Here is a 24,700-nt window from a genome sequence, read left to right on the forward strand (position 1 = left end):
CAGTGATGATTTCAGGGGTTATTCTTTGGTACCTGTATTTGTATTTGCACTTAAATTTCTGAAGATAGGTTTTATTTGTACCTTAAAACACATGACCCTAAAGATAGCACAGTAAACAGTGGAAATTTGTGTATCAGTATTTTGGGTGCCAAGAATGTTCTTAGTCAAGTGCCCCTCACCACTGCCAATCCTGCCCAAAGTAATTTTATTAGACTCAAGTTCTAGGTTCATTTCGAATATGAATTTGTGGTTCAAAGTATTAAGTATTCATTATTTTTTCAGTTCATTTCAAAGGAGAAATACAGATTTCTTCTGCACAAATATAGTATTCCTTCCCCAATCAGATGCAGGAATTATGACATTAATATTACAAACTGAAGATATTTTAAAATCCTAATCAGGTTAACAGCAACATATTTTTGAAAGAAAGGAAGTCAGAAAAGATAATAAGGCAAGTCTGAATGAGTGGAAAGTGAGGAGGAAAAGGAATTGACATAAGCTTTGAGAAAGCAAATAACACAGAAAAGAAAAGAAAATGGGAGACAACTGAACTTTTGATTAACTCATCAACAATTGCAAAGAAACTGGAGGCAAAAATGTGCTAAACTCTCTCAATAGAACAATGGAAGTTTTTCCCTCAGCTACAAAAAGCTGACAAAATGAATACAGAAGCCCCTAAATAAAAACTGATATTAGGTAAGTTTGAGAACAATTTTATTTAGGAAAGAAAAAATGCGTAACAAAAAGAACATAAACTAAATGTGAGTTAGATATATGAGGACACATCATTGAATGCCCATGTACTAGGATCTGTGTGGAGCATTTTACCTAGATTTTCTGATATAAGTCTCCAGACCTGCAAGGTAGCTATTATCAGATCCATTTAAAAGCCAGGGAACCTGAAGCCAGCAGAGGTAAAGTAATGCACCAAAAGCCCGACAACAGGTAGGTAGCAAAGGGGAGGTCTGAACCAAAATCTTTTGATTCTGAACCTGACATTCTTTCCATTACACTCACTTTTCTTGAACCTCTGTATTGTGACACACTGATACTACGATCCTCTTGATACTCCGTATCTGCGTTGTGTGATAACTGAGAAGTACTCAGATCCTCAGCTTTGTTGAGCTGTACTTAGAGTTGCTTTAGGAACTCTTTGTGCCTCAGGGCACAAAGAGACAGTGGCTTTCATAGCTGGGAACTCAACCAACAAGCACAGATTAGGCCTCCCCAAATTCACGGGGAGCCAGGCACCTTTCTCCAGAACTAGGTGATAAATGAGATGCAGGTCACTGATGACTCCTTCCTTATAGGGAAAGGCCAGAGACATCTTCCTTCTCCCAGGACCAGGAGTACCTGGACATACCAGAATCAGTCCAGTCTGCAGTGGCCTCCTGGTCCCTCCCTACAAGCCACCTCCTGGACAACTGCTACAGTTGGATTAAAACCTTGAGGCCAGTCAAACAACTATCACTATCATTCTCAGTTATTCCATCTAAGAGATGAGTTCTTCCTGATCCCTATTTCTTCCAGTATTTATTAACATAAGCAACTTCTCTACTATCTTGATGTCTTCAATGAACACTCCTTTCACTGCAACTGGAAGACTGGAGGGATGATCTCCCTGCCCCCTTCTAGCTGGCATTGCTCATCCTCTCATACTTCTTTGTCATCTGACTTTGTCACCTGATTCAGTCTTCCTCTGCCAGTCAATTCAACTCCATGTGAACTACTAATCCAACAGCAAATGAGTTTCTTGACCTCCCTCATCTCTAGGGATGAATCCTTTCTCCCTACTTTCCGTCACGCACTCTCACATCCATAATGTGAACTCTACTACCATCTATCCACAACTATTTTATTTCTATTAATTTGGATTCATACAAGTCATCTGTCCTTATTTTCTCTCTCTTTGTCCCTCTCCCTCCCCCTAACCTTTGTTCTGTCATCTATCCACAGAAATCTCCTACACCCTGGCCCCACTGTCTTCACTTCCTTGCCTATCCGTGGTTCCTCATTTTGACCGTGGTTCATCACTTTGTCCATGGTTCACCGGCCAATATCTTATTTTCCTCCTCCATTACGGTCCCTTCTCAGACTACTGGTAAAACTTAAATGAACTGAAAATTCTATCTTCTTGGCACTATACACTAGCAGCTGAATAATTGTGGTGAAAAATAATACTGCAGGATAAGGACTGGTACATAATCACAGTTACCAACCTCAACTGGATTCTTAGTACTATCCAACTCACCATCTATGTTTTACCTGGAGGCTCTCACTCCCACTCCCTGAGAGGGGCTGTTTCAACACTTCTTTCAAGCCTTTCAACCGACTACCCTTCCTCAGCAGAGCACTTGCTCTATTTCATATATAAAATAGAAACTACTTGATGACGAAAAACCCTTAACTTCCTACCATCAAATCTACAAATGTATCTGCACCTGAGCCCAGCTTTTTCTCCTTCCCACTCATCACATTAGCAGAGCAAGTCACTTTCCAGGACAACTTCCTCCACTTGTGCTGATATCTCATCCTCCACACTCTTTCCAGCTGCCCTCAGGACCTTGCTCTATTGAGTATCATTCTTTCCCAACCTCCTTTCCTTTCTCATTTTCCCCAATCTACAAATAAATTCAAGCACCTGCTTTGCCCTCTTGACACCCAACTCCTCTAGCTGCTGCCTTTCTTACATCTCAGTCTCCCTTCCCATACTCATTTATCAACCCTCTACCTCTCCTTCGAGCTGATGTCAATGGGACAATTGTCAGTCTGTTTATTCTATGATCTCTTGGCAGCATTTGACAATATTGACTACCCTTTCTCCTTTGAAATGGTCTCTTCCCTGGGCTTCATGATACCAGAATTTCTTAGTTCCCCTCCCACCTCCATGGCGACTCCTTCTCACACTCTCTTCCCAGCTCCTCTTTCTCTGCCTACACTTACACCATTCCTCACTGGCATTTTATTAACTCCCACAGCTTTGCATGTTGATAACTCCAAGTTTCCATCACCAGAGCACAAGCTTTACTCCTGAGCTCTGGCTACAGTGACCAACAATCTTCATTTGCCAAAGACTAAGGGGTTTCCTGGAATACAGGGCTTTCATTGTTAAAACTGGGAAAATCTCAGGCAAACTGGGATGAGTTGGGCACCCTAGACCATACCCAATCATTCACTAGACATGGTAACTCAGGTGTCCTACAGATACTTCATCACCATTTCCCCCAAACTTCATCTTGTCCTGGTGTTCCTTATCTCAGTGAGTGGCACTCCCTGTTAAAGTCAGATGGCAACTTTTGAAGACAGGTATACATAGAAGGATCTCTCTATCTCAAAGCACCGAGTTCCCAGTCTCTTTTCTTACTGGGGAAATATCCGATAAGTTTCCTATAGAACCTGTTAGCACTTACAAATTCTCCCCAATGAAAAAAACAACAAAAACTAATGTATCTTTTATCTGAAAAGTTACAGATCTACTGGAGAGCTCCAGTGGGGCAACATGTCTTTCCTCGGTGCCACGTTCTTTTGCCATTCATGTTCTTGACACTAATTTTGATCACCATCTGATCCATTATAAAATTTCTTCTTTAAACTCCTTTGGATATTTTTAACATGCTGTTATGGAATGGTTAATTTTCCCCTTCAATAAGCTAAAATAAAGCAATGTTTCTCGAGTAAGGAAACTCTGGGAAACAGCTTGTATTAACTTATGAATACCTCAGCCTGAAGACATGGTACATATCCTGCAGGCCACTGGGAAGCAAAATGGTTGCCCTTCACGCTTATTCTGTAAATCTGGGGTCCCCAACCCCTGGGCCACGGACCGATACCAGTCCATGATCTGTTAGGAACCAGGCTGCACAGCAGGAGGTCAGCCAAGGGCGAGTGAGCGAAGCTTCATCTGTATTTACAGTCGCTCCCCATTGCTCACATTACCGCCTGAGCTCCGCCTCCTGTCAGGTCAGTGGCAGCATTAGATTCTCATAGGAGCATAAACCCTATTGTGAACTGCACATTCAAGGATCTAGGTTGTGTGCTCCTTATGAAAATCTAATGCCTGATGATCTGAGGTGGAGCTGAGGCGGTGATGCTAGCACTGGGGAGCGGCTGCAAATACAGATCATCATTAGCAGAGAGGTTTGACTGCACAGAGACCATAATAAATCAATTGCCTGCAGACTCATATCAAAACCCTATCAGTGAGTGGCAAGTGACAATTAAGCTGCATCTTACAGAGTAGACTGGACATAAGCAACAGACTTCGGGTGTCACTGTCTCCCATCACCTCCAGATGGGACCATCTAGTTGCAGGAAAACAAGCTCAGGGCTCCCACTGACTCTGCATTATGGTGAGTTGTATAACTATTTCATTATATATTACAATGTAATAATAATAGAAATAAAGTGCACAATAAATGTAATGCACCTGAATCATCCTGAAACCATCTCCCCACCCCACTTCCGTGGAAAAACTGTCTTCCATGAAACTGGTCCCTGGTGCCAGGAAGGTTGGGGAGCACTGCTGTAAATGGTCTGTGGGCCTCAGTTATCTCCACATGACTCCCGACTCTGGGTGTGCTCAATCAAACAATGCCTTTAAACTGCTTGGACAAGTAAAATACAGCCCAGTGCACAAAGGGGAATGAAGAAAAGTTTCAGATTAAGAACCTACAAGAGAAGAGCAAGATCTAAGACTCTTTAGGCTGAAGAAAATAAGGTAAATAAATAACTTCAAGGTACTCAAGTTATCATATTTACATCTCATCTTAATTCAGCACCAGACAGTAAACAGGCTTAAGTTACAATGAAAACTTGAGACCAAATTGCAGAAAGAGTTATTGGAAAAGAAACAATTAACACAGGATCAGACTGCCTGATGGGAAAGGGAAATGGTGTCCTTTCCTTTTTCTCAAATTTCAGAAGATATTCTCTTTTATTTCTGGGAGTTTCGGTATAACGTTGTTGAAGTGGGAGCCTTGCCGTGCTTTCACAACTTGAAACCTCTTACTAGACACACAGCTACAAACGTATATGATGATTTTCCATGCTCCATATATTCATCTAAGCCTGAACTTCCCATTTTCATCCTCTTGCCAGCCATATTGTGATCACATTTGTATATATTAGTGCTTTCACCAGGGGGTATATGCATCAGTAAGAGGAGAAGCTGAAATTAGATTAGTTAATTTGCTACTTCATTAACAGCTGTGGTAAAAAGTCCAAAGAGAAAGGAGCTTGAAACTAGCTAAAATGAGGGGTTTGTATTGTAAGCGAATCTAAATTATCTATGTCCCCTACTCCTGCGGATAACTGGGAGTCAGCTGTGCACACATCTGTGGGTGTTTATAAACATTCACCATCTGTGAGAAGCTTATGGGTTGTAAATGGTGAGCTAATTAGTGAAATGTTAGTCATTCCTAATGACAGTTTTTATGGATAAAGGTTTTACCCAGGTTAAATTGACCTCAGAACCTTGTTGATCACTGGAGGCTACTCTACGTTTTATTACAAGACTGAGGACCTACACTACGCTGTATAAGTCACACATTAAAGATGCATTATAACTAGATCAGGCTGCTAGTTTATGCATGTTAATGAGTTCTGCTCTTAATAGACTGAAGTGCTGATTGAGTATTTGTCAGGGAAAATGAGAAGTTGTCAATCTGTAAAAAGGTCAACCGATTCTATAATAAATGGCATTTTCATTTCTGTTCTACATACATACTAAACACGTTCCATTCAGAAAGTTAAGATAGCATAGAAGCAAACTAGTAATTGACATGAGACAATTCATTACTGAAAAGATTTGTCCATATATATACCTACATACATATCTGCATATATACGTATTTCCCTAAGCTCCCCATATCAGTAACTTTTTCTAAACTCAGGTCTCTCTTTTACTAATCAAAAATGTGGAGAAAACATTCGAAACAGGTTAACTTTCAAATACATTTGTGCTATAACTAAATGGGAAGCAAAACAAAAACAATACACTGCACATGGAGAGAGACTCCTATTTACTGCCAAATGGAAGAGTCTTACCATAATAGAGTTTGTATTTTAATAGAGGACAGCATTATAGAATGAATGAGTGGAGAACTAAACAAAGTTTGATTGCTTGGGCTCTAACAAGGCTCATTTTTTTACTTAAAAATTAACTTGCAGAATATAAATGAGATTTCAGAGTCCAAAGGAACCTTATTTTATGGATGAGAAGACTTTTGCTCTGGGAAGCTAACTGGTCTGCTCACTGGCACTTAGCTGCTGGTAGAGCCAGGGCTGGAAACTTGGTCACGCTGACCACTAGGCTGGGCCACTCAGCACTATACCAGGCTGCTCACAGTCCAAGGGGATAACAACACTGTCCACAACATGGTGAATTGGGGAAAATTTTAAAAACTACCCTATCTAAAATGTTACTCCTTCCCACGCTTCCAGTCCCCACGACCCTGCTCTATTTTATTCTCCTCAGAACTTACTGACTTCTAACACTATAGTGTATTTATCTTAAACACTATCTTCTCCGCCAGGATACAAGCCCACAGGTGGCAGGGATGTTTGCTCATTTTATAGTGCCGTGACATAATATGTGTTCAATAAATATTTGTTAAATGAAGGCAACATTTTGATAGGAAGGATATTTTTCACCATTACGGTAATAATTCTATTAATGAAGGAAGGCACTCCGCTGCCAATTTTTATAATTTTTTTTGTCAGAAATTTAAAACCACAAGAGCAAATCACACAGGAACCTTAGGAATGTCTTTTGTTATGTTAGATAAGGTGTGATTAATGCTCTAAAAAAATCACAAAATACTCAAACATCGCATATGCCAGGTAAATAAACAAGAAAACAAATTTTAATACTGAGAATCCCAGAGCCTTGGAACTGAATATCTGAGCTGATACCAGCTAAAGTGGAAGGAGGAGGAGTGACCCATTTTCCTTCAAAGGGGAGAATGGGACATATTCTCCATCTTACTTTATCCGCATCCAAAGCCTCTGTCAGAATCCAGGGGAAGGGTGCCCCCAGCTTATCCTTATGAGCTAACATGATTTGTTTTTAAATGTTCTTGGTTAGTGTAGTTACTAAAACACCTAAACTGTCTTTGTTAACAAAGAAGTTGTTTCTTTCCTCTATGAAAGAGGCTAACATTTATGTGCAGTCGTTGTGTTTCATAATCTATGTCAGGCCCTTTCAGATAAAATTACCCCCCAAATAAAAAGGCTTTAAACTGGAGATGAAAACACAACGTGTCCTAAAGCTAGCATAGGCATCATCCACCCTGTCGTGGAAGTTTCTCCCGGCCTCCCCACACCCAATCAGTGACACGGGTCTATTGGTACTACCTCTAACTGCCTTTCCAATCTATCCTGTCTTCCCGTTTTTAGTACATTCTAGTTTGGGCCTTTGGCATTTAACTCCTGCAAAATCGCAACAGATTCCTAACTGGTCTCAGTCTTTCTATTCCCTCCACATATACTCTAATCCATCTGCCTTTTTGCCATGAGATCCATCTCTCTAAAAGACGACGCTATCACCGCTCTGCACAATGCCCTTGGAGGATGAAGCAAAAATCCAAAACACAGCACACTCCCCTGTCTTCTAATTTAGCTTCATCTCTTCCCACAGCTCTACTCAACGATCATTCCAGGCCTGCTACATTGTTTATTGCTGTCCAAATATGAATTTCGTGTCTCTGTGTCTTAATTTAGCCCAGTGGATTCTGAGGCTTATTGGAAGGCTCAGTGGAAGCCCTGACTTATTTCAGTTTGTGTTCACTTGGTATCCACCTAATTCAAGATTCTGGATTTCTAAGTACCAGTAGAGGTCTGACCACTACTGCTCAGATGTCAGCCCACCTCCCTTCTTCCACCATAATGTGGAAGCCAAAAGGACGTTTAAAATATAGGGCCTATCCACATAAGAGAGGACGCAAACCACATACTTGGGTTTTTTGTTTTTTTGGGGCACGCGGCACGCGGGATCTTAGTTCCCTGACCAGGGATCAAACCCACACCCCTTGCATTGGAAGCGTGGAGTCTTAACCACTGGACTACCAGGGAAGTCCCCATACTTGGGTTATAAATGAAAAAGATGCCCCCATCTGCTGGGAGAGAGACTAGAAAATGAGGAGAGTCCATGCAGCGTAGGATCCCAGCACACTGCTCCTCATTCCAGAAGGATACGGGACTAAAGGGCAGAATTTCCCACGGAGTCACAGAGAGTGGAATCCAAGAGTAGAAGCATCTTGTGTCCAACGAGCAGATCTGGGAGAGCGGCGGACCCAGGGAAGCATCGTGCGGATGCACCATGTGCTCCTGAGAGGTGGCCCAGGAACAAGTCTAGGCACAAGAGGGCTACAGAAGCCCCCCTAGGACTTGAGAGCTGTGAGAGGAACACAGGAACTCCCTATGGGCACTGGCTGGGGAGAAAGGAAGTTAGAGAGAAAGCCCAACCAAAGAATGCGGATATACTCCTGAGAATCACCAATGTCAGGGAGCAAAGGAGGTAGGTATCTATGAGCAATCTGACAGATCTCCTGCATCACCATTCAAGAGCAAAACAGACATCACCTTTACCAAAAGCAGGCAGGAGAAATTATGTGGAAGTAGGGAGGGTGTTCTGGGCCCAGACAGAACAGAACCAAGAAGAATGCACATCTTAGATGTGTACCCCAAGCCGACTTTCAAGCTTGGGGTCCCCTTTAGGGAGAGAGCTTGGCAGGGAATTTCAAACATGAATAACTGAATTCTACACTGGAATTACTGAGCTAAAACACACAGAGACAGAGAATTGACTAAGTTGTTTACAATTAGGCAGGCTGGTGGTTCAGAGTCAGAAATTAAACTGTATTTATAGAAATACTACATCTTTGCATATGTCAGATGTCATATCTTGTCCTAGGATTGGGTCAATTTACCTTTAAGTGAGTCTGCTCAAATAGAATATGTACAATTGAGGAATTTTTGTCCTGCAGACATGAATTCTATAAATATTTTAAAAGTGCTTATTGAATACCTGCTAGGGAAAGATACTATATTAGAAACAGAAACTCACTTTGAAAGGTTTATTGTTTTTTTAAACATGATTAATTCTGTATGAAAGAATTTTATTTTTGTGAGATTTCTTGAGAAATAATAGTATGTTTGATTTTCATATATAAAGCAGATTTTTTATAGCTAAATCAGAACATTAATTGAAGTATCATTCCAAATAACTATAGCAAATGTTTCATGTCATTTTCTTCTTTTTTCACATTTTATAGAAGATAAATATCATCTAATTAATGAAATGAGATAAATCTTTTACTCCAAAGAGGCCTCTGATAAGTTTTTAGGAGGAATACTACAAATTCTCAAATTTTTTAATTTTTATTTTCATAATTAACTGACCTCAAATTGGAGAAGGCTAAAGGCATGCACACACACACAGGCCTCCCTTAGCTAAACTGTAATACTCAGATGGAAATTTTTCTACCTTGAAGAGTTCCTCAGATTCTAACAATGTAAACACTGTTGCAGATATTTCTCCCTTCTCTTCTTACCTTTCCCTTTTTAGATTCGATAGATGGCAACTGAGTTGGTATTCCATTTCTATTCCACCGAAGTGCACTGCTTTAGGAATAGGATGGTGCCAAACATAAAATGGGAATTTCCACCCTGGGAGGAGGAAAGATTGGAAAAACAACACTCCTTCCCAAGCTCTCCCCTATGACATGAGTGCAGTAGTTCTGAACAAAGCTTGATGTCATTTGGGCTCTTCTAATTTTCCAGGCAGAGAAGAAACAGTTCATAAACTCCCTACTATGCCTCCAAATATAACATGAAGCCATTTTATGTTCAATCCCAGCAGATGACTTAGGAAACATCACTTCCTCAGACTGCAATGCTGGGCACAGCAAAGTGAAATGGGAAAATCAGTTAGAACACAGTATAACCCCAACCCCATGTTTCCTTGGACCAAGTCCCTTGAGCATCCCATGGAAAAGCCCTCCAAGGGCTGCGGTCTACAGGGAAGGTGAGCAACATTAGGGTCTTTCTGCAAGGATGAAAGGTGCTTCCAATGATCATAAATGATACTTTCATCTACCAAAGTTGAAATCAGAGGGTAACGATAGAGGCACAGCAAAGTGGTACAATCATCTATTAAAACATTTAATAGATCTATTTATTTACTTACTGATTTAATATCTAATAAAAATACTCCATGCAAACAAGAAATAGTGAGTGACTACTATCAAAAGTTCCAATGTTTTTTTGAGAACTTAACATTGTTCCATTTAAAATAAATAATGGAGGGCAAAGAAAATGAAAAGAAAGTACTTTTATTCACTCAAGAAACCAACAGAAAATATAATCTAATTAGCATTGAGAATATCTGCTGGAAATGAGATAATAACTGCAATTCAGCACTAACACAATCAATAGTTATAAAATATATCTGAAGTGCAATAGAAAAACCTCCTTTTTCTTCATTCTTAGCTTTTGAATAAAGAGAGTCCCTTTTGTTCACCGATCTTCTTGACTTTATGACATTTGAAGGCTATTCTGCAGTAAACTTAAAAAAGAGGAACTGTTGCACATTTAGAAGCTTAGAACTAAAGGCAAGTCAAAGAATCAGAGTGGGAATGGCTTTGGAGGGAAACTATCCAGCCTCCTAATGCAGTGATCTTTTTACACAACCCTCTTGAAAGTTACTGATGGAGCCTCTGACTCAACACTAATTTGACAAAAAATGTTTCCACTTTGCAAGAGTTGCTGCATAAATACCACTAATAGTTTAAAAATGAACATTCAAAGGATTATATTACTAAAATTACTGTCACTTTTACCCATTAATGATAATTATTGGTGAAAGTTCTACAGTGACACAATTTATTCTAGCCAGTAATGTCTCCCAAGAGTTGTTTGTTCCAAAAACAGTCATCTGTTTTCTGTATTACACTAGTCTGTCAAATTCTTCCTGCCTTGGGGCATCCTGTCCTGTGTTAAGGCTGCCCTCGATGTTGACTTCGTTAATATTATGCTGCTTCTAATTTTCTTGAAGAACGTTGGGTACCTGAGGAAGGAAGCTATTCAGGAAACAATGTTTTAAAATCCTATCACAAAATAATGTCTAATTTCATCTAAACACTAATGCCTATTTATACCATTTTCAAGGAACACATAAATATTCAATTTTTCTGCTTAATTTTCCCAGTCTGCCCTAGGGTATACTTATTTATCATCAAAAGCCAAATACTATTGAGTTCCTCTTTTACTCAGCAAGATAATCACTTCAGACTTTGAGCAACCTTCATGACCAAGTTCAACACCACTGAATGGATTTCCTTCAACTTTAAGGATTTAATGTCAAAATGACCAAAAATAGGAAGAGAAAAGAGACAGCCTATTAATAAAGAAATAAAAAGCTGGCTCCCCCTATGACCTTTTGACACATTGATATTTTCATCTCAAAAGATATACAAACAATAGTACAGAAGTACTGGGGACAAAAGCTGGGATAAAAGGATAAGAGCACAATGGTTGTGCTAGGTTGGTTACTGGAACAATTGACAGCCCAGGCTCTTGCTAGCATTTCAAAAGTTCAACTGCACAACTTTCCATTTCATATTAACAGAATCTAAAAGTCAGGTAATTTTCTGCTGTTGGAAATGTGTTGAAAGATTGAGTTTTCCCTAACAATTACCATGATTTTTGTCAATATTTTTACTCATTTAACTACTAGATCCTCGTTTTGCAACACAGATCAGCCAGCCATTTTGCAAATGCATGCTTTGGATATAGGAAGATAAGGAAAAAGTTAACAGAACAATTTTTTTACTCTGTGTCATAAAACTCAAAAGAATAGGCTCTATAGATTATTTATATTAGGAGTCGGCAAACTTCTTCTGTAAAGGACCAGATAGCAAATATGGGACAAATGGTCTGTGTCCCAATTACTCAACTCTGCACTTGTAGCAAAAAGGCAGCCACAGACAATATGTAAAGAAATGAGTGTGTCTATTTTCCAACGAAACTTTATTTACAAAAAGAGGTGCAGGCTGATTTGGCTCAAGGGCTGTAGTTTGATCTACATTTTTACTTTACATATAAATAACAATATGCTCAACTGAACACAAAATGGAAGAGATGTCTTTCAGCCAGTTAAATATGTATCATTTGCTTGGCAAATCTTCTGAGTGCCTTCCATGGTATTTACTATGTGCACACAGTGTGCTAGGTCCTATGAGAAGAACGCATAAGGCCATATTCTTGAAAAATGCACAATCTATTAGAAGCACAAGACTAAAGCAAATAAAATGAGGATAACCAAATATTCTATACATAATTTATATGGCAAGACTATAATGGTTTATAAAAAGTAGACTATTATCAAGAGCAAATATTAGGAGAAGACTTTTCGGAGAATGCAAGAATTGCGAGAATCAAGAATGCAATGCAAGAATCACATTTTGTTAGATTCACTCAGTTAAGAATTAGAGAAAAGGAATTTATGGCAGAGAGAACATCAGAAATAAATTCAGAGAAGTAGGAATAACTATGCCAGAGGTACACTGGATAGTATAACCAGTTCAACAAAGACAGAGGACAGTCACTGAGAATTTCAAGTTCATGGTCTCTGTAAGCTCTTCAGTCAGATATTTCAGAATTGAAGTTTTTCAGACTGTAGAAAGGTCAAAAAGCTGTATACACTGTAAAATCATAACAGACACAGAGCAACTTAGAGCAGCATCCTCTAATTAAAAATTTTATTATTTCTGCAGCATGAATATTCACATTTGATGGAACCTCTTATCATTTCAGGTCAGATTTGGCATCAAATCAGTTTGGGCACTAAAGTTACTTTAAAAATTTTGGTTTTCAGAGCATCTTGCGATGTAGACATATTTAATTGCTAATTAAATTAATTCCTAAGCAATTCTGTTTTGGTTGCAATTTTGTCTGATTGGTTGCTATAGATTTTTTGGCTAGCATACACACACACAAACACACACACACACACACATACACACACACACACACACATACCAGTTGGAAAAAGGTGAAATTTATACCATCCCTGGCATGTATGTGTGTGTATATATTATACACACATGTATGTATATAAATACACACATATACATACATATTCATGTATACATATGTATATACATACATATATGCATATGTGTGTATATATATATCTATACACACACACACACACATATATATATATATATATATATATAGTGTACAGTGTTGTGTTGGACTCTATTAAGGTAACAACCAGGTTCAAATGTCTATCCTCAATGGCTCTAAAACAATTGGAGGTTTATGGAGGTCTCTGTTTCTCAGGGTAAATGCTAAAAACAGAGGTTTACAAAATGTTTAAAGACAATACATTAGATTACAGAAACAAGATAAGTCTGTTAAAAGACAAAGAGATTTGTGATTATGCCTGAAATAAGACAACATTCAATGTCTATCTCTGAAAATGAAGGGAACAACTTCACATCAAATACAAATAATAATTCCACTCAGAACTGGCAATCTGACTTGGAAGGGCTCATGGTGACAACAATCCACCGGCTTGGAAAGTGTACACTGTATAAATAACTACTGATTAGGGAGACAGTTATCTAAGGAGTACTCAATGTTATACACAAAGAAGATGCTACTGTGATTGAGTCCTCAATTACAGTACAATAAGTGTAACTGATGTTATCAAAGTTATAGCATCTCCATATTGTAATAAGATCAAAATTACTGATTGATATGATTTCTTCCTAGAATATAAACAGGGTGAATCTGGGCTTAGTAATACAAAAATTTATGAATAAGTAATGTTAATATAAAGATTTCTTTGGTAAAATTCGTAAAAGAAATCTGTGCTATACAATAAAGATTTAAATGATTTTCCCTTGATGATTGGCATTTAATCTCTCACTCCAAAACAAACCTGAACAACAAAAATTGGAGTCTATTTTCTACTTGGCATGTAGTTAATATTATATAATATTCATAAGAAGGGCAATGAAAATGGTTTTTAAATACTGCATGAGCAGTAAACCAATCAGTGTGAGGATGTACCATAATGATGTTTAACAAAGAACTACACACATAACTCAAAGTAAAAAAAAAGAACCAAGGTTTCAAGTTATGTTGTGCTAGAGAAGTCTGAGAGCCTCCTCTCCTAATTTCTCTTCTCTGGGGCATTTTGGAAGGAGATAAAATGGTATGTGAGCCTTGCACAGCTACACAGAGAAGCCATCTATGAGTGTACACAAAAGCTATTCTCTAAATGAGTTTCCACAAATTGAAGATGTGTTTTCCAGTGAGAGACTCCTGCACACAAATGAAAACCTGTATAACGATTAGAGACTCTAGGAAAAGTCTCCCACCAGACGCCACTTGATACTATTCATGGGGTCTCAGTATCTTAATACCATCAGAGAAAAAAATGTCACATGGTAGAGATGGGGGTGGAGATGGGGTGTCTCAGGGCATTTGTGTTCCAGTAAAGCACACTAAGGTGTTTGTGCCCTTTCAAAAATACTATACTGCAAGTTCCCTGGGTCCTTAACTTCTAACCTGGGTCAAACAGTGAAAACACTGAAGACATTTTCACCCCTTTTGGAGCTGTTGAGCTCTGGGCCCAGAACTATTTAGACTATTGAAAAATCCCTCCTTCAAGAGGGGCAGGGTGGGGCAGAAGACCTAAATAGACATTTCTCCAAAGAAGACATACAGATGGCTAAGAGGTGTATGAAAATATGCTCAACATCAATAATTATTAGAGAAATGCAAATCAAAACTACAATGAGGTATCACCTCACACTGGTCAGAATGGGCATCATCAGAAAATCTACAAACAACAAATGCTGGAGAGGGTGTAGAGAAAAGGGAACCCTCTTGCACTGTTGGTGAGAATGTAAACTGATACAGCCACTATGGAGAACAGTATGGAGGTTCTTTAAAAAGCTAAAAATAGAATTACCATATGACCCAGCAATCCCACTACTGGGCATATACCCAGAGAAACCATAATTCAAAAAGACACATGCACCCCAATGTTCACTGCAGCACTATCTACAATAGCCAGGTCATGGAAGCAACCTAAATGCCCATTGACAGATGAATTGGTAAAGAAGATGTGATATATATATATATATATATATACATACACACACACAAAATGGAATATTACTCAGCCATAAAAAGGAATGAAATTGGGTCATTTGCAGAGATGTGGATGGACCTAGAGACTGTCATACAGTGTGAAGTAACTCAGAAAGAGAAAAACAAATATCTTATATTAACTCATATATGTGGAATCTAGAAAAATGGTACAGATGAACCAGTTTGCAAGGCAGAAATAAAGCCAAAGATGTAGAGAACAAACATATGGATGCAAAGGGGGGAAAGTAGGGTGAGGCTGGGGGGATAAATTGGGAGATTGGGACTGACATATATACACTAATATGTATAAAATAGATAACTAATAAGAACCTACTATGTAAAAAAATAAATTAAATACAATTCAAAAAAGATGATACAAATGAACTTATTTACAAAATCGAAACAGACTCACAGACTTCAAAAACAAACTATGGTTACAAAGGGGAAATGTGGGGTGGGGGGAGGGATAAATTAGGAGTTTGGGATTAATATATATACACTACCATATATAAAATAGATAATCAACAAGGACCTACTGTATGGCACAGGGAGCTCTAGTCAATATTCTTTTTTTTTTTTTGTGGTACGCGGGCCTATCACTGTTGTGGCCTCTCCCATTGCGGAGCGCAGGCTCCGGACGCACAGGCTCAGCGGCCATGGCTCACGGGCCCAGCCGCTCTGCAGCATGTGGGATCTTCCCGGACCGGGGCACGAACCCGTGTCCCCTGCATCGGCAGGCGGATTCTCAACCACTGCGCCACCAGGGAAGCCCAGGGAAGCCCTCTAGTCAATATTCTGTAATAACCTATATGGGAAAAGAATCTGAAAAATAGTGGATATATGTATAACTGAATCACCTTGTTGTACACCTGAAACTAACACAACACTGTAAATCAACTACACTCCGATATAAAATAAAAATTAAAAAAAATTAAACATCTTGTAAATCAAGTATACTTCAATAAAAAAATTAAAAAGAAAAAGTGGGGCAGGGAGGTGCTAGTTCTAGGCATTAGGATATACAAATCTTTGGATAAGCAGAAGAATCAAAGCAGAATCTGAAGCATTTGGGAAGCATTCCTAATTTGGCAATTCTCTCAAATTTTCCCAAGACAAAGGATGAGGCTATCTAGTTTAAAACCATTGATATGGCACTAAAGAGATAGTTGTCCCTCTCACAGGTTTTAGGGAAGACAATTCTCAACAAAGGTATACAATACATAGGTATAGTCTAGTGCCAGTGACCAATTAGTAAAATTGTTTTGGTCCCTTTTTTCTGCATTATGGTTAAGTCATCAGTGGTAAAGGAATAACAGCACAATAGTTAAAAATACAACTTCTGGGACTATTATATTAAGTGAAGTAAGTCAGATGGAGAGAGACAAATATATCACTTAGAGATGAAATCTAAAAAAAAATATAAATCAACTTATTTACAAAACAGAAACAAACTCACAGACATAGAAAACAAACTTATCGTTACCACAGGGGAAAGGAGAGGGGGAGGGATAAATTAGGATTATGTAACTAACAGCTACACACCACTATATATAAAATAGATAAATAATAAGGATTTACTGTATAGCACAGGGAACTATATTCAATATCTTGTATTAACCTATCATGAAAAAGAATCGAAAGCTGTACACCTGAAATAACACAATATTGTAAATCAACCATAGTTCAATTAAAAAAAATTAAAGAAATAAAAATAAAAACATGACTTCTGGTCAGAAAACATGAGTCTTGGCTTCACTGCTTGCTAAAACTGTGACCATGTACAAAAGGAATTAACTGACTCTTTGATAAAAATAGTCTTCTAAGATCACTGCAACTATTACATGCAATAATGAACACATACAGAGCCTGGCAAATAATATGTGATACATAAAATGGTGGTGGTAGTGGTAAAGATAGTAGTAGTAGTCGGTGTTGTTGCTTTTATTATAATAATAATAATTATTATTATTATTCCTTAAAAGATGAAGGTAAGAAAAGAGAAATAATCAATGCCAATGAAATCTAATTTATCTATTCTTCTAAGTAGAGAAATAATTAAAACTACTGTTTTATATGCATAAATGACCAAAAGATGCTAAAAAACTGAAAGCACTACTCTATAAAACTAGAATATATGCAATTATGGAAAATAATCTAAGTATTATGATATATGTAGAGGACAGGATAATTGCCAAGCCTTTGAAAGCAAGTACACACATTAATTGCATAACTTTGAGACTGGCAGAGACATTCCCAAGTATTTCTGTAATACGTATTTCCTCTAAAATGGAGGCCTAATTGCTTAGTTATTCTAAATTGCAGAATGGAAAACAAAGGAGCAGTTTTGGCCATGTAGGTAAACAACAGATTTCTAAAAGCTAATTATCTCTTTATTTAATAGACTGAAGTTGTACCAAATGAGACATTTAAGTCTAATAAATAATAAACAAACTGTAACCTAAAGACTAAATTATAGAAGCTACTCATATAGTTTTTATTGCTCCATTAAATAAGCTCTTATTTACTTCCTTCACAAAACATAATTATACAACACTGGGTCCATTTCAAGACCATTCTGATGTGCTATTTAACAATTAAGTGAATCAACTTACATACTCAGGAAGTCTTAAAGCATAATATTTGAATTCTATTATCAAATGCCCTATTCATTTCCATGATTAAGAAACAGAAGTGCAGCTTTGAAAAAGTTGTACATAATCACATAAAATCACTATTTGTCTTACTAGAAATGATCACATATAAGGATAGCTACGCACTTTAAATAAATTTCACTGTCTATACTTACTAATTTCTACATCTGATATTTAATACTTTCAGTATCTTCTAAATAAAAATAATGCAAATTTAAACATCAACTTCAGAGAATGTTATTCAAAATTCAACCAATTAAACAAGGACATCATGAAAATGTAGTTAATTTGCTTGTTTGTTTAATGTAATACCAAATCATTCAACAGAAATAACCACAACTGCATATGTGAGTATTTAAGAGACTTCCAGGCTCATCATTTTTAAAGAAAACAAAAATGAGACAAATGACCTTTTAATGCCATTACATAATACAAGACGCTGTGCTTCGTAGTTTTGCTGCTCAAAAGTATTTTTTTTTTTTTTTTCCCCGGTACGTGGGCCTCTCACTGTTGGGGCCTTTCCCATTGCGGAGCACAGGCTCCGGACGCGCAGGCTCAGCGGCCATGGCTCACGGGCCCAGCCGCTCTGCGGCACGTGGGATCCTCCCAGACCGGGGAACGAATCCGTGTCCCCTGCATCCGCAGGCGGGCTCTCAACCACTGTGCCACCAGGGAAGCCCTCAAAAGGATTTTTAATGCTTCATTTTTCTTCTTAGGGAACTAGCCCACTATCCCATGTTTATTTTCATTCTACTAATAAAAATAACATTCTGAAATGATAGTGATAATAAATAGTAGACTTGAAAATAGTTGCTTGGTGTCTTGTCAAGGGCAAGTAGTGATTTATGATGGATAAGAAAGAGCAGGGATTGAATTTATTCTACTGCCTCGGGTGATGGTACAAGAATTTGTACATCTGTGAAAAAACACAGTTCTTATTTGCATGGTGAAAATACTAAAGTCATGAAAATATACGGAAAGAAGCTTCCTGTGGGTTTAGGGTAGGGTTATGTGAAGATTTTTCTCCTTCTCTATCATTCAGGGGTATGTGTTCTACATACACAAATAAGAAAAAACAGGAAGTTCCTGGTCCAGAGAGGTGACAAAACACTACTATAAATTCAACAATTTGCCCTTCTACATTCTTTTGAAAAAAGGAAAGCCCGAGCAACAACTTCTGCAAAGACTAGGGCAATACTATATTCTGTATGAAAATATAACACCCAGAAGGAAAAATAAAGTTTTAGCTGATCCTCACAATAAGATGTTTAAAAAATTCATACTTCTAGCATATATAGCATAGTAAATATACATGAGCCTGGTAATCCTATCAGTTTATAAGGAGTTTTATAACCAATATTTTAAATGAATAAGTTTGATATACATTAATATTCTTTTTAGTTCTTAAGACCAAATTTCATCTCCAGCACACACCAACACAGCCAGTCTCTATTTTCATCTCATTATCCTGTCTTACTTTACTTCTCATAACTTTTTATAATCTGAAATTTTCGTACATATGTGGTTGTTGATTCACTCATTATAATTTTAAACTTCATCACAACAGAAACCTTATTTATCCTTATTTATCACTGCAATCACAGCATATAGGGGAAAAAAAACTGTTGATGAATAAAAGAAACAAAAGTGACCTAGCTATCAATTTTTTCTATACCAATAAAATAATAATGGAAAACCACAGCAATTATATTTTTCATAATAATACAATGTACTGACAAAAAGCATGTTCTACATCTAATATGGAAAGAAAAAGGTGACTTCATATTTGTACTATTTTTAAAACAGTACTATTTTTAAATATGAAAAAGGTATCAAATAAGTAATAATATATTTGATTCTTATATGACTTACTTGGCTATAACAACTACATTAATACTGAGACTGAATATTTTGTTTTTCTATGCTAATAATCATGTTATGGTTAAAGGAAAATTAAAGACCATTCAGAATAGTCATCATTTACTGGGGTTTTAGAAGCGGTCTTTTACTTTGGTGAGAAAATTATATATTTAGGTGCTATGAAATTTGGGATATAGCCCTAAATTCTTTAAAATTCTACAGTCTACAGGAAAATAATTCAAAGTTGATTTCCAAAATTTTCAAAAGAACTGCATCATAGCTTTCTATTGTATCAAATGCTGTATGATCTTTTATCAAATGATTGACTAAATCTATTAAAATATTCACATAATATATAGTATTATTTATTTAATATTGTTTATATAAATCAATGTTAGCCAGACTATCCTTTGAAGAATACTCTCCCAGAAAATGTCAAAATGTATGGTACATATGGACCTCGGCATATAAAGGCTTTGGGAGCTCCCATCAAGTGAGAGCCTTACATTTATTTGAAACCCATCTATGATAATTTCCAGACCATGTTTGGGAAGAGATAGTATAGAAAAATTTCATAAAATAATCCAATAGGTCAAATAAGATGAGCTCCAATTTACAAACAATGTAAAAGAAAACTTTCCTTAAATTTATTTGAAAAATCAAAAATATTCAAATTTATTTTAATAATTAAGAATAGAAAAGTAACAACCTCCACATAAAATTACCTATCTGAAAACAACATAAACCAGCTATTAGCCATAATTGATCATCAAATTTTAGAACAGTTTTGATAGAATTCAGAAACAGATCCTAGTATATTAAAAATTATACATAAAATATATGAATGACTAAGAATTACAAATAAATGGAGCAGAATAGTATTATGAATAACTTAAACTAAAAAAAAGATTGAAGCAGAATATGAAATTGCTGAAGGGATGATTTTTTAAACCAAAAGATGATAGAAAAAAAAAAATCACAAAAAAAGATTATAATAAAATATCACATGAAAAGAAACACATGTCAAGATATAAAAAATAAAAATCAAAATTGAGAAAATCTATTTAAAAGGTAAATATTGATGCATAATAAGCTAACACATAAATCAATTAGGAAAAAGACTAAGACAACACAACAATATCCTCCTCTAAGGAGGATATACAAATACACCATAAACACTTGAAAAAAATGTCCAGATTCAGTAATATTCAAAGAAATGCAAGTGAAGATAATAAAATACAACTTTTTAATCTACTAAATTAACAAAAACCTTAAAAAATGAGAATACTCAACTAAGACACATTTATGAACTAGCTAAACGTTAAAAGTTGGTGAAATTAGAAAAATACTTCTGGAAATCAATTTGGTAATGTGCACCAAAAGTCTTAAAAATACTTAGCCTTTTCTATTCCATATTCTAATAATTACAAACATTTTCAATTAGTTATGAATAAATAAATATCACACTGTAAAGTTGGAAATAACTATTGTTCTATTACCTCACATTGACTAATGCGACATGGTATATCCAGTGGAGGCAATGACATAGATATTACAAATTACAAATTTAAAATCACAAGTTATGTAAAACATGAAACATTCAGGAAGTTCAGCAAGGTAATATGAGACACTAAACACGTTGTTAAAAGGTACAAGCTTTTAAAACTGAAGGAAAAATGTGTCAAAATATTAACAGTGATTCTTTGGATTATGGATAATGGTCTTTGATCTACTACTTTTTAGGTGATTTTCTATAACATGAAAATATTATTTTCAAATTGGAAAATAAAATAAACTTAGTTATTTTTAAAAATGGAAACTTCCTTCAGGAGAAATAGAAATTTAAATGAAAACATTATTAAGATTACATTGGATGTGAGGTTTCATTAAAATTTTTGCTTCCTGTCAGGTTTCAACTGTCCAGACTGATTGCTAAAAAGGCTCTGTGTGACAGACCCTTAGGTAAAACCCACAAACAGTACACAGTCAATCTGCCATCAAGTAACTCATCTAGATGACTTGTTAACCAACACTAAATGAACTAATGTTCAAATATCAGAATGTCTGGTAAATTAGGCAGTAATACATTATTTTCAAAAGGTGTCCAGAAGTTTCTTTTAAAAATCAGTGCTAAGTTTTCCTGATCTCCATTTTGTTAACACTTTAACATATTTCTGAGAACACTTCCTGAATTTCAGATGTACTCCTGTGAACAAGAAGTGCTTGGATAATTTTTCCCCTAGAAGAAACATGTACAATACATTAAGCTACTCAGCTTGCTTTATTAAAGATAAAATATGTCTGTAAAAGTGAAAGTAAAGAAGGCAAAAAGGCATCTCGGTTTACCCCAGGGAAACCTTAGGTGAATTTGAAGACCTGAGTTGTAAACTGGTAATTGGGCAGTGAAGTTGATGGATTTTAATTAAAGTCTTCTGCAATCCTTAGTGGCTTGGAGGTGGAAGAGACAGAATTTTGAGGGGGTAAAAATATAACTACAATTTACTTAATTCTTTTGCTTCTAACTTAGTGGTAACTTACAGCTTTAGAAAATATACATATACATCTCTGTAAAACAGTAGTTTTTCTACTTTTTCTTTTAAATATTTTCCAAGAACGTTTTTTTTTTGTTTTTTTGTTTTTTTTTTTGTGGTATGTGGGCCTCTCACTGTTGTGGCCCTCCCCGTTGCGGAGCACAGGCTCCAGACGTGCAGGCTCAGCGGCCATGGCTCACGGGCCCAGCCGCTCCGCGGCACGTGGGATCCTCCCGGACCGGGGCACGAACCCGTGTCCCCTGCATCAGCAGGCGGACTCTCAACCACTGCGCCACCAGGGAAGCCCCCAAGAACGTTTTAATAAAGAAAATTTCAGGGACTGCCCTGGTGGTGCAGTGGATAAGAATCCACCTGCCAATGCAGGGGACACAGGTTCGATCCCTGGTCCAGGAAGATCCCACATGCCGCACAGCAACTAAGCCAGTGCGCCACAACTACTCAGCCTGCACTCTACAGCCCATGAGCCACAACTACTGAGCTCATGTACCACAACTACTGAAGCCCGCGTGCCTAGATCCCGTGCTCCACAACAAGAGAAGCCACCGCACTGCAACATACAGTAGCCCCCACTCGCGGCAACTAGAGAAAGCCTGTGCACAGCAACAAAGACCCAACGCAGCCAAAAATAAATAAACAACAACAAAAAAAAAACCCCAGAAAATTTCAAAATACGAAAGTAGAGGAAATGGTATAGTGAACCACCCTACCCTCCAAGTACCCATCACCCAACTTTACCAAGTATTATTTATTGCCAATCTTGTGTCATCCATATACCTGCCTACTTTCCAGTCATGCTAGGCTATTTTGACTGAAATCCCAGATATAATATCTTTTCATTTATAAAATTTCAGTACGAGTCTCTAAAAGAGACTTTAAAACATATTCACAACAATGTTGTCATATCTACAAGAAAAAATAAAGTATTGAAATTTTTCAGACTACTTTTTCCTACATTTGTTTGGATCGGAGTATATATGTTTCGTTTATTACAATTAGTCGATATGTCTCTTTAAGTCTCTTTTAATCAGTAAGTTTCCCCTCCATCATATTTTCCCCTTCCTTAAGAGTATTTTGTTAAAGAAAACAGGTTACTTGTCCCAGAGAATTTCCCACAGTTTCCTATAGCTAATTTATTCATGACATAAATTCTTGCAGATTGGTTATTTAAGTAGTAGCCAAAGAATTGCTAATATAATGGAACTACAACAGTACACCAGAGGACCAAAATCACCTATGACCAATGTCAGAACGAAAACACTACTTGTTAGTAAACTAAAGTGGGAAAAGCCCATAAAAGAAAGAATTGCTCTACTGTTTAGCTATACAAATAAGCGATCATGTTTTCCTTTTTCACAGAAGTATATTAAACTGCTGATAAAGTAACCCGGATTAATCTTGGTGTACACAATATAAATAGCAAACTTGATAGTACTCACCAGTCTTCATTTCTAACAGGCGCTTTTTCTTTTGTTGGCGTTCAAGTCTTTCCTTCTCTGCCAATTCTTTGGCTATCCTGGCACGTTTTTCTCTTTCCTCTGCTTCTCTTTTTTTGAAATTCTCCTTCATTGCTTGCTATTACAAACAAATTTTGGAAAATGATCAATACTAACCACAGTGATTCCACAAAGAAAATGGAAAATTATTAATCTGTAGAATTGTGATTAAATGTCCTTTAATGGCTACTTCTTATATTAGCAACACAATCTTTTAAAATATTAGCACATGAACCTTTGTTAAATGTTTTATGTATGTAAAAATACAACTGTTATGTTTAAAGCACCTGCATGTTCAACTAAGAGAAGGAAGAGAGAAACTAAAGATAAAAGAGCATTTAATTTGCAAATCAAAACCATTTTCCTATACATACTTCCAAAAGAGTGTCTAGAAAATGTATTAGTCTCCTATACCTCCTCTGCTAAGTAAATTATTGAGTACAAGAAAAATAATAACGGAAGAAATGATAGAAAAGAGCTGAAATTTTGTAATGGCTACCTTATATTACAAACCATTGTTTAACAATTTCTTTCATACAGAGAGAAGTGTCATAAGAATGACTAAAGAAATATTTGGCATTTCAAAGTCAGGCCCTCTGACTGTTCATCAAAACCAATAATGACATGTGAACCATAAGAAGATCTCAATAGAGATGTGATTAGTTACTTTTTTATTTTTTAAAGTTTTATGCAAATCAAGAAATGCTACTCGTGGCATTTGTGGGAATTAGCAGGTAATCATAGATTTTTCAAAGTGCCAACAAACAGCATGGCATCATATTACACTCTCCTGTGGAGACCATATTCTCAGTACCAATGAATTCAAACAGGTTATCTAATTGCTAGTTTATCACTAATAGAATTAAGTAGAAAAGTATATAATTAAACTTTAACAAGTAGGTGGCATGTTATTTTGGGGGGAGGCTTTAATTTCTTCTTTACTATAATATTCTTTTTTTTTCTTTACCCTAGGGAT

At 36.7% G+C, this 24,700-nt stretch overlaps 1 protein-coding gene across 2 annotated transcripts in view; it reads right to left on the bottom strand.

Moving 5' to 3' along the window:
* DIAPH3 (diaphanous related formin 3) overlaps window positions 1–24,700 on the bottom strand; it is a 565,809-nt gene that overhangs the window by 146,014 nt on the left and 395,095 nt on the right. For both annotated transcript variants that reach the window (XM_067016329.1, XM_059042398.2), the window contains one exon: window positions 23,668–23,803. In XM_067016329.1, coding sequence (XP_066872430.1) covers window positions 23,668–23,803 — 136 coding nt within the window. The remainder of the gene's footprint in view (window positions 1–23,667; window positions 23,804–24,700) is intronic.

Source organism: Kogia breviceps, chromosome 16 (assembly GCF_026419965.1).
Source record: "Kogia breviceps isolate mKogBre1 chromosome 16, mKogBre1 haplotype 1, whole genome shotgun sequence".
Lineage (NCBI taxonomy): Eukaryota > Metazoa > Chordata > Mammalia > Artiodactyla > Physeteridae > Kogia > Kogia breviceps.